Source organism: Etheostoma cragini, chromosome 7, assembly GCF_013103735.1.
Source record: "Etheostoma cragini isolate CJK2018 chromosome 7, CSU_Ecrag_1.0, whole genome shotgun sequence".
Classification (NCBI taxonomy): domain Eukaryota; kingdom Metazoa; phylum Chordata; class Actinopteri; order Perciformes; family Percidae; genus Etheostoma; species Etheostoma cragini.
The window spans coordinates 18299413-18310486 of NC_048413.1; the positions used below are offsets into that span (position 1 = coordinate 18299413).

Genomic DNA, 11074 nt, shown 5'->3' on the forward strand with positions numbered 1-11074 from the left:
CACACACACAATTAACTACACTAAGTGAAACAGCACACACCTACACAAGGATTTTAGCTCTCAAAACACTAACAGCATCAGACGATCAACCACACACTCCCTTTGAGCAGGAAAAATGGACCATCTGTTAGCTCTTCAGGCCACCAGCACATGACATTGTTTAGGACTCATTTTTAACGACAGTCGTGAACTGCATTTTGAATCTATTTCAACCATCTCCAACATTTGGTCTTTGAAAAACCTTTTTTGTTGTTGTTGTTTTGCAAACAACTGTGTGTGTAGTAACTCTGCCTCATTAGAAGCTAAATCAAAGAGTTTACTTCCTTTAGGCTGACTTTCACCCAAAGAATATTACTAGGAAACCAGAAGTGAGAACTCCTGGATGTGAATTAAATTTCTGATGGATTTGAACCAATGTGGCTTGGAGAATGGAGAATTTTCTAGACTGTATAGGTCTATTCAGGACACATAGTTTATGTTCATATCATATATGTAATGTTTAATATTTGAATGTTGCACTGTATTTTTCTAGTTTTTTGACAATAAAAAAATGCATTTTAGCTATTTATCATTGTAAACATTGTAGCATCCTGCTGCATATATTTTTGATGAATACTCTTCACCTCTAATATTCAGTGGAAGGTCTTTTAATAGTGAGTTTTGATTTGAAGGTTAGGCTTGGGCACAAAACCCACTTCCATCTGTTATACAAAGACAACCTTTGCCACCTTCAGTGTAAGGTGATTGATGATATAGCGCACAACCAGATTTAGAACGACAAATGCATTTCTCTCTTTTGCCTTCAAACTGGTGTGAGATCTTTGTTTCTTGCTTGTCTCAATTAAACGGAAGGTGTATCTTAATTCCCATCAAAGCCCCCAAACCTGTTTGTGTCTGAGATTAGCCTTGGGAATTTACCACTGATCAATGGGTCCATTTGATGGTATGGTATGTTTGCCATCGCTGTCTAGATCTGCCTCACGCTGACAGTGACCATGTGAAAGTGGGAGGATGGGAGCAAGAGCTTAGCGTGAATGGAACAAGAGAATAGAAAAATTAGGACACTTGGGATGAGGATACAGGAAATTCCAAAAAAACACACTCCCCACGTCTAACTTCCACACCCTTGTCAAACAGAGTGGAAAACGAATCCGTGTGTCAACAAACTGTGTTTACGGGGTGTGTTTTATGTCTTAGCCCGACAGTACATGCGAGGACAGCAGAGGCATTGATGAAGATAATGAAGAGTGAAGAAAATAAGAAAAACAAAAATAAAAAAAAGATTGAGTAAAAACTAAGGACAACATTGCTTTAGAGATCTAAAGTTTTGAAGTTATTTTTTAACTAAGAAATTGTTATCTTTTGTTTTCAAGAACTTGTACTTATACTATTGTAAAGATGGTAACTTTTAGTTATACAACTGTCAATATAACCCCTTGGGGTTCAGATGATAGTTGCCAATGCACAGATCTGTCCCCCTCCAATCCTCCAGCTGCTCAGTACTATCCATTTCCAGATAGTTTAAACAGTAAAGGAAGAGGAGGGTTGAGAATAAACAGATTAGCGCAGTGAACATAATTCTGTTTTCATAAGACTCGTGTCTGTTCTTTGTCTTGTTTTGACCAGTGGAATGAGCTCATAAATCGTCATGTCACTCAGTTACTTGTCCACTCCTTCTTTGCAGAAATGGCGCTTTATGCATAATAGAACTCTTTTATTAATATGAAAAACTCTTTGTGAGAAACTTTGACTCAAAGGAGTAGGGTTTCGATATGAATGAATTGAATCTGCGTTGTGTCTTGCATAACTAAAGCCTGTGGATTCAAACTCATACTTAAAGTTGGTCTACCCTTCATTATCAGACTAACATAAGTGATGTTCACTAAACCCATTCTTGTATGTATCTTACAAAATTACATTCACCGATGACCGGTTATGTGACAAAGTTTAACCGACTGGTCACGTGTCAGTTAAGTTTAGTGGACAAAAGGTGACTCTGAGCCGGGTACTGGTTACTTTGAGGTGACGATCATGACAGCGGCCGAAACAGTTAAGTTTAGTCGACAAAAGGTTACTGTCTTGTGGCGATGGCAGTTAAATTAAGGCACAAAAACAACTAGTTACGATCAAGGTGGTAAGCGAGCATCCGGAAAGCGTAGCGTAGAAGCGTAGATTCTAGGCTAACAAGCCATCACCTGCCGTTAGCATTCCATTTTATTAACATGCCATTCATTTTGGCATTACTTTGACAGCTAATAACTTTACATCTGAAGCGTTTAAAGACTCTAATCGTGCATTGTTTATCTCTAAAGAAACACGACAATGTCTAAAACGCTCCATTACTTTGTATCTCACGTTATGGCCCCGTAGCAGATGTTTTTGTAAAAAAAGGCTAAGGATTGTGTCATAACTAGGCGATTTTGTGTCGCACAGTAGAGAAATTACCATGTAATCAGGAGAATCTTGCTGGCAGTTTTGATTTATTGTACATCAGCTGTTTTAGTTTAATTACTAATGTTTACTAGCATTTTAGTTAGCAATAATTAGGCTGTTCCTATGTTATCTCCTTATGTATACCTAAGCTCTCCGTCTCTGCAAGATTCGGAATGCTTGAGATTTCTCTTGGCACAGCTACCACAAGACATACTTGCTCATGTCACATCTACGTCATGTCACATCTATGTCGTCAAGCTCAGTTTGAGGCTGTGCAGTAACGCTCAGCCATCACCGGAAAAGTGACTTCACTGGTCTTCGTCGAAGTATATCGCGTCGTTGTGTCAATTTCCTTCACTGTCTATGGTTACAATTAGAGAACAAATAGTACTCCTGGGACACGATTGCCTGCTTCTTGTGTGAAAGTCTTGTTTTTTCCCTTTAACATCTTCCGGGACACCAACTCTGCTTCCCCTGCTTGAAATCCCTGTTTTTTATGACATTCATCAGACCAACGCTAATCCTGAAGTCCTAGCAGCAGAAAACAAAAAAATGCATGTATAATGGCGTGCTTGGATGAGATCCTGAATAACAACCTTTTCCTGGGAAACACTGGGTTGTTTGGTTATAGTAGTAACTCATACAAGGAATAATACAATAGTTTCTGATCATTCTGATCCTGTCACACAGTATCTGTTGCCCCATTGTGGGTTGTCTATTTGTGGACGGAGCCTGAGGTCATGCTCGGTCTTTTTCCTTTGGGTGATGTCGGCAGCCTCTACCCACAAGTGACACAGACCTTGTATATGCGATGGGAATATTTCTCAACTCTCAGCATCTCTCTTTTCCTCAGTGCCCCCCCACCCCACAATGCCACCACTGTGTGTGTTTATTTGTGTGTACTGTGTGTTCAGACTCTGCAGAGAAAGAATTTTTTAGTCCCATTCGCAGCTAAGATAAGCTGATCTCGATAAGATATCAAGATGGCATCCAGCTACAAAAAACCCATTTTCTTACTCCTGTGGGGTCATTAAGACTTTTTCCTTTTGTTAAAAACAAAAACATAAGCAACCCAAGTATTCACATAAGCACAACACCTTTTCCACCTCATTGGCTGGCCTTTCCAGATGCTATCAATGAGCAGGTGATTTTGGTGCAGCCCATACATTCTGCATTGCAGAGGCATAGTCTGAATGACTAAAAACAGATTGTGGTGGTCTTTACATTGTTTTTAGATTACCTGCTTATCAGATTTTAGACTGCTGAAAGTAGAAATTACTATAAATATAATACATTTACCTTTCTAGAGGTAAAAAAAATCAGAGTTTATTAGTGTTATATGTGGATTGTACTGTTTCTTGTCATATAAATGATGCTCATTAAATTTATTCAATTTAATCAGACCAACAGAAGATTGAACACACACATACTTAGGAGTGTTTCTGTGTCTCCTGCATGCTAATATTGTAAAAGGTTCCTTCGGGACCATACAGGGATTCATAATAGAAGCTTATCTCAGGGTGGCAAAAAACGAAATAACTTATCTCACTTTGTGGCTGTCTGTCTGAAGGTCTTTGCTATTTTACGAGACAGCTCAGAAAGAAAATCCCTTGCCCATCCTCTTGGACAAGTCTATGACAGACCTTAGACATATAGAGAAATAACACTCATGCACATATGTTACTGTAAGCTTAAGCTAAAATTATTTCCTGTAGATAGACATCATGTCACCTTCTCATTTGTACACTTAACCACACCTTACATATTAATGTATAGTTTAAAAGATAATAAAAAAGGAAATAACAAAATACATCTTCAGTTCTTCCTAAATTGTACTACTAATCATAATTGTAGTAAGATTAAATTACTTTTTTTAAAGGAGAAAATTGCTCAGTGTATTCTAGCGTAATTTTTATATCAAATGCTTTTAAATGGGAACACAAAATAGAACTGACATAAAAAACATCAGATAAACAAACAATTTGTAACAGTGAAAGATGTGTACATTTACCACCACTGCTGCTGAATTCAGTTTTTTTTTGTTGCCAGGCGAACTATGCAAAACATTGCGTTTACACCAAAGAGAATTTCCTGTAGATGGCCTCTATGTGTGAGACTTATAAACTAATGTATACAGAGCTCAGTGCTGCCACTTTTTTGTTTGACTTTAGTTGAAGGCGGTGACTTGGCTGCAGAAGGCCTGCCAAAATGAAGAATGGTCACAGAGCAGTGATCCCACTCCCCACTGTCTCCATTCATATGCTAATCCAAACCCTCAGCACACACACTAATTACTGATTCTCTGTCCACCAGTGGGTCCTGATTCTCTCCACTGACCAGCAGACTCATTCAAGACCCCAAGGGAGGGGACATTATTTATGTGATGTATTCACAGACGTGAATCAGGTTACAACTCGTGTTCACATGTTTTGAGCTTAACCAGTAAACCAGTAACCACGCTATTTTGAAATTTGATTGAAATCTGAACACACTATTTAAAATATCTTCAAAGATATTTCAATAAGCGTGTTCATTGTTTAGTTGCTGTTACATGGCTTTATGATTAAAGCTAATAACGACAAAACAACCAAGGGCCCCAGCTCTGGTTTATTGGCATTTCATTATAAAATAGCCAAGGGAAGGAACTTGTTTTGGTGGAACGTGTACGTTCAAAAGTAATTTTAGCCGTGCTAGAGAAAATTTAGATTGGACAGATATTCTAGCTAGCTGTCTTAATTTACCATGCAGAGATCTGAGAAGCAGTTAACCATTGTCCTCATTTCCACCGGAGTTTAAAATTCCAACACAAAGACAGTGGAAGGAAACGGACATATGCATCCGGCGGAATTTCCTGCGGCACCGGAGCAATCCCGGTAGTGGAACGTCAAGGATGTAGACTAGGTAAATTTGAACATCTTGAGTAAAAACTCTGTCTCATGTAGTATAAGGCTCAAGGATATTTTTTGTTTTTAGAAACCCTCAACATTATTGCTGATACTTTTTCTTCAATACAACTATAAGAAAAAAACACCTACTAAATCAGCCAACATTAGTCTTGTATTTTACCGCTATTACCCACGTTTCAATGTTCATCATATGAAATAGGAAAAACATCACATTTCTTCGTGGTCATAGTTCAGTTATTAAACTCATAGCACACCACGGAGCATCTCTCTTGCTGGGCTGCTGACAGCACTGTCAGCCGAGGAGTCCATCAAACTGGACAACAGTAGAGGAGGTTCTACCATCATCTGGTTCCAAAGTAGTTTAGTAAACTAACATGACAGTCTGAATGACAGTCATCACCAAAGCTAACGCGTTGGAGCAGCCTATAGATTCCAATCACGCTGTCCTGCCTCATGCTGTCTGCATCACGCTGTCTGCATCATACTCCTGTCTGTTTCCATTATTCTTCTTTATCTCCATCCAGTTAGTTTTGCGGTGACGTCATTTGGACATAAGTTTGTAAAGTTCACACCATGCTCCTCTGCTAAAAAACAGCTAAAAAACGTTTTGGGGGCAGCCCTAGGCAAATGTGTATACCACCATACTTTATAGTAAATGCAGGTTTACTGACATGACCCATACCCCTGAGAAAAGACGAACAGTTTAAAGGTATGATGTAAGATATATAGATAGATAAAAATAAATCCACTTACACACTTAGATACATACACATACAGCATCTTAATTACCCAGAAGGGTCCAAGAGACTTATCACATCTGACAAGAGATGAATTTCATAAGTGAACATCAAATGACTTTGGTATTATTAGTCTCTTAGTGAGTGTGTGTGTGCCTGCCCTCCTCTTTGACTAATGTAGGTATCATAGGCAGCAGCAGGGTCGTCTATAAATAACAACATGATGTTCATTTACTATGGAGGAGGGGTGACTTGTGTCTGGGCAGATGGAGGAACGGGTGGTGTGTGTGTGTGTGTGTGTGTGTGTGTGTGTGTGTGTGTGTGTGTGTGTGTGTTCTCTCCATCCCCTTGCTTGCATACTGTTTCAGACATTCTTATTTGAGACAACAGTGTGGAATATTAAACCTGCACAGGAACAAAGGCAACAGCAACATTTTCTGGGAGTACACAGCAGTTGCTTGCTTGCTTGTGTAGTGTGGGCCGATCTGTGCTTACCATATGCAGGATGGGTTGGGGTCTGACTTCACATAACCCTGGGAAACAATATCCAGTCAGCTGTACTGCGGAGTGAGTGGGCATGCTTTGACAGCCGAATGTCAGATTATAGCTGAGAAATGCAGGATTAAGTAGGGGTGTGGGGTGGGAACTGGGTTATTTTCCTAAGCCCGAGACAACTCTACAAACTAGGTAATTACAAGTGCCTATTTTTTCAACCAACAATTAAGAGTATATACTGTCAAACATTTTCTCCTGGGCTGTGAGATTGGATTCCAAGAACAGACTTTTCCCTCTAGCATTCAATGATGTACCAGTATAGAATATTCAGCTTGTCAACTAGAAGTCCGGGTTCAAGCTCCCTGTCCTGCGCAAGTGTCCTAATGTCCTAACGGGAAGGTAGACTCTACCAGCCCTATGGATAATGATTTGTTTTGTTTATGGTGGAGAAATTCAGCTTTTCAGCTTGCAAGTCTTCTCCTCTAAAAGTGTATATCAAAATTCATGTCTTGAACTTGCATTAAAAGATTTGTTTGGGGTCATTTTTGGGGGGGCACGACATAAACGTATTTTTACATTATTTAAATTACAGTTGCCTTTTTAGTCACTCAGCAGATGCAAGGAAACAGAAGCAATAATAAGGGGTTTGTATTAGCCTATTGTGGAGGACATGTACTCTTCTGTGGGTTTATTGGAGCTTTTTTACAGAAAAGAACTGCCTGATGATGCACCATATAGGCCCAAGTATTTCAAATGAATCTGAAAGTCACAAGAAAAAATATCCTCTAAGCCCTGTTTGTATCTGATGCACATTGACAAACGTGTTAATTCTCTGTCAGCTCTACAGTCTCGGGAAGGAGCTACTTTGTATTCATCACAAGGCTTTTCTATTTTATAAGCTTCTACTATCCATCTGTCTGTTATTTGATTTATATTTGACATTTGGAATGTCATTGTCTTGCAATGCTTCAACTACAATAAAAGCAACCATTTTCACACCCTTGCTGCAGATACTTTTCTACAACAACTCTGTGGTGCTGCAAAGGGGCGTAAGGAGCCTTAATGTTTCATTCACTGTGAGTGACTAGCTTTATCTGTAAACAGGTGGCGTCACTGTGTCTGCTGCCTGTATTTTCACTCTTCTTTAAAGAAAGGAAAAGAGAAACAGCAGACATAAGAAAGGGTTATATATAAGATATACTAAAAGAGTTACATTGTTGAGCAAATCCTTTGAGGTGTGCAGCCATCTATACGTTTAGATAAATGTTGTATTTCACCAGAAGGACTGGGTCCAGTTAGGAAGCATGAGTAGGCCAAATGTTCCTGTAACATTCTTAGTATAATAATGAGAATCTTTTTTGGTTTTGATCAACTGCAAGCTGCAACTAAACATTTTTGTCATCATCTATTAATATTTTGATGGATTTGTTTGGTTATTGCTTCATCAATTACATCTAAAAATAACCCACAGAAAAAGAGAAGAGCCCACAATGAACAAAATTGCTCATTTTATTCATCCAAAACCAAAAGATGTTTAATTTCCAATTAGATAAACCCTTATGGCTTCCCAAATTCCCACATTTCAGAGGCTGGAATGCTTTTTTTTGTAGATCAACTAATCACATAAACATTGTTGTGGTTATAATGAACCTCAAAATGTTTCATTTTTGAGGCATTCTTTTTTTTTAAAGCAGAGCTTTCAAAATGCACCTGTAATACTGCGATAAAAGCTTTGTTTGCATAAGTATTATTGTTTTCTCCCAACAACTGCTTCTTTCTCCATTTAATGATTTCCTTCCCGCGGTCCATTAGTCCATGTAAGGAGGTGCAGGCAGTGTACACAGACAGAGAAAGAGGAAAAGCTGCAGTGTTCGGCTGAAGACAATTTTCACCGGCTTAGTGAAATATCTCGTGTCAGTTCAGTCTAACACACAAAAACTTACAGCATTATCTCGTGAAGACAGCTGTGCTGAGGACCTCTAACTTCCATGTGCTCATTCGGTCTAGCTCACTCCTCCCACCCCCCCTGAATTTGTCTGCAAATGGTACAGTCCATTTAAAAAGGTGCTTGTCATCTCTCAATGCTCTATGTCCTTTCAACAGTCAGTTGCAGGGAGCACATTTCACAGGGGCAGTGCTGGCTCTCTAACACATACACGTACACACACACACACGCACACACACTCACATGCTGTTTAGGAACGCTCTGACACAAACAGGCATGCTTGCGCACTGACAAGCTCACACCACACATACCATCTCCAAAGTGTACACTACTTCTAGCAGGCACACATTCCCCTGAGCTGGATACCTCTCTATGAGGGAAAGGACAAACTGCTTTGAGGATTTAACTTCCTCATAAAAAGGGAGCAAGAACAGACAGAAAAGGAGAAAGAGGAAGGAATTATTTGCGGACACCGTCCTTCACAGGAGATGTACAACTTGTCAGCATGACACCTTGTCTGGATTCCGCTCTCTTCCTCAGGCAAAAATCCTGAAAATGATGGATGACAACAAGCAGTTGGCTCAACGCATTGATGGGGCCATTCAGTCCGCCAGCCAGGAGGTGACCAACCTGCGGTCAGAGCTGAGCGCCACCAGCCGCAGACTGGCCGAGCTGGGGGCAACTGATTCTGCCAGCGTGCTTGAGACCCTGCAGCACAACCACAATGGTAGGAGAGCCGCTTGGAGAGTCGAGTGTGACTGTGTGTTGAGAAGCAGTGAACATGTTGACATTCTGATGCAGCTGTGTGTCATCTTGCTATGTGTGCACGTGTGTTTCTGCACGTCATGGATAATGTCCAAGAGTGAGTTAAATAAGCCTCCGCACATTCCTTCAACCATGAGAATAAATGCATGTTTTACACTCAGTGAATGAGTGGATGACTTAAACAAAAGAGGTGAGGGGTTTCTGCTGACTTGTGTCCACTTTGTTCCCCCACAAATCCCCTTATGTTGAATTATTAACCTCCTGAACCTTTAAGAGGGGCTAGCGCTGCACTGTAGGGGTAGAGTGGGTAAAGTTACAACCTCTTTTCACTCTGCCTGCTAGTTCATCCGATTCTCTCTAACTGGGCAATGGATCTATGTCTCTTGAGTAGGAAGGGAAAAGGGGGCTGGTTTTAGGGTTGCCGTGGGTTACTGTTACCGAGAGCTGTTTGAATGGCTGCCCAGTCTTTAGAATGCTGTCGTGTGTGTGTGTGGGGGGGGTATGCGCGTGCATGTGGTGCAGCTGGTCTGTTTGCACTTTTCCATCACTGATTGACATATAGATAGGTAACAGATGTTTGTTTTTGTATTTGTGTACATGCGTAAGCATGGATAGCTGCAATAGCATGTGTGGGTATGTGTGTGCCCATGCTGTCATGTCCTTTCAACTTTTGGCACACACATACTCTCACACTCTTGCCGTTTCCATAGCAGTCAGCTGGCACAGTGAGCTGTCCAATAGAATACGTTTTCTCTTTCTCAGATGCTTCAGAGATAGATCGAGCTTAGCAAAAGTCTGCTGTATTTTTTTATATTTTGGCTAACTCTCCCTTTACAATGACAAAGAGTCATTTAGTCCTCAATTGACCTCTGTAGTGGGGTTTTTTCAAAGAGGAAAGTATAAACGCAGGCTGCCTTACACAGCTGGTCAGGAACAGTTTGGTCATGTGTCAGCATTGTTTTCAATGGACTGCCACTGTCGCTTTGTTTTTCAGTTATATCTGTGTGTGTGTGTGTGTGTGTGTGTGTGTGTGTTTGCCCACTTTGCAGTATACCTATAACCCCCATGCACGCTAACACTCCTGCTGTTTTCGAAGCAGTGTGTGTGCCAGTGTGGGTGACGATAAGAATTCCTCTGGGAGGGTTTGAGCACTGATGTCATTGTCCCTTGTGGCTGCCTCTCTGGTCAGCTGAAATGATGCCTTAGGTGTGTATGTTCAGAGGTGGAATCACATTCATCTGTAGAGAAGATTCATAAAATTCACATAATTATTATGACCAAGACTGCAGGAAAGAAACACTTTCGGACATGTCGATTTTTAAAATGTTTTTGAAATTATACTTATTAAGAAATGTACACCTATCTATCAAACATAATTGTTAAAAATTACACATGCACACGTTCTTTTTGATACTGAAGATTATGGCTGCTGATTCCTGCCTTTGTTTGGCCTGTATATCTTCCCACTGTCATTGTGTACCTGTCTTTTTCCGCTTCACACCCACCTTTCACTGTTTCAGCCCCCTATCTCTCCTCTGAGCTGTTCTTTACAAGCCCAGGGTGTATAATAGAAACGGCTGGGTATAGTGGGATTAGGTAATTTATCACCAGTGGCTGTGTTGTGAAGGGAGGTGTGTGCTAAGGGTCTCTGGTTCATTGAACAGCCGGCAGAGTGGGAGTCCTGCGGGAAACTGCTGGAGGTGCTACCTGGCACTTTGCTGCCAGCAGTGCTAACCTTACTAGCAGGCTAGCTTACCTGAATTGCATTTCTACCGCCGGGGGGGGGGGGGGGG

At 40.6% G+C, this 11074-nt stretch overlaps 1 protein-coding gene and 1 long non-coding RNA gene across 3 annotated transcripts in view; one reads left to right on the top strand and one right to left on the bottom strand.

Annotated features, from left to right (window-relative positions):
- LOC117947353 overlaps positions 1 to 7402 on the bottom strand; it is a 9162-nt gene extending 1760 nt beyond the window's left edge. Inside the window, exons 1-2 of the long non-coding RNA XR_004657214.1 lie at positions 7389 to 7402; positions 2894 to 2896 (exon numbers count right to left, since the gene is read on the bottom strand). This is a non-coding gene — a long non-coding RNA (uncharacterized LOC117947353). The remainder of the gene's footprint in view (positions 1 to 2893; positions 2897 to 7388) is intronic.
- The window catches only part of LOC117947324 (kazrin-like), a 167799-nt gene that overhangs the window by 47488 nt on the left and 109237 nt on the right, over positions 1 to 11074 (top strand). For both annotated transcript variants that reach the window (XM_034876143.1, XM_034876144.1), the window contains exon 3: positions 9057 to 9243. In XM_034876143.1, coding sequence (XP_034732034.1) covers positions 9057 to 9243 — 187 coding nt within the window. The remainder of the gene's footprint in view (positions 1 to 9056; positions 9244 to 11074) is intronic.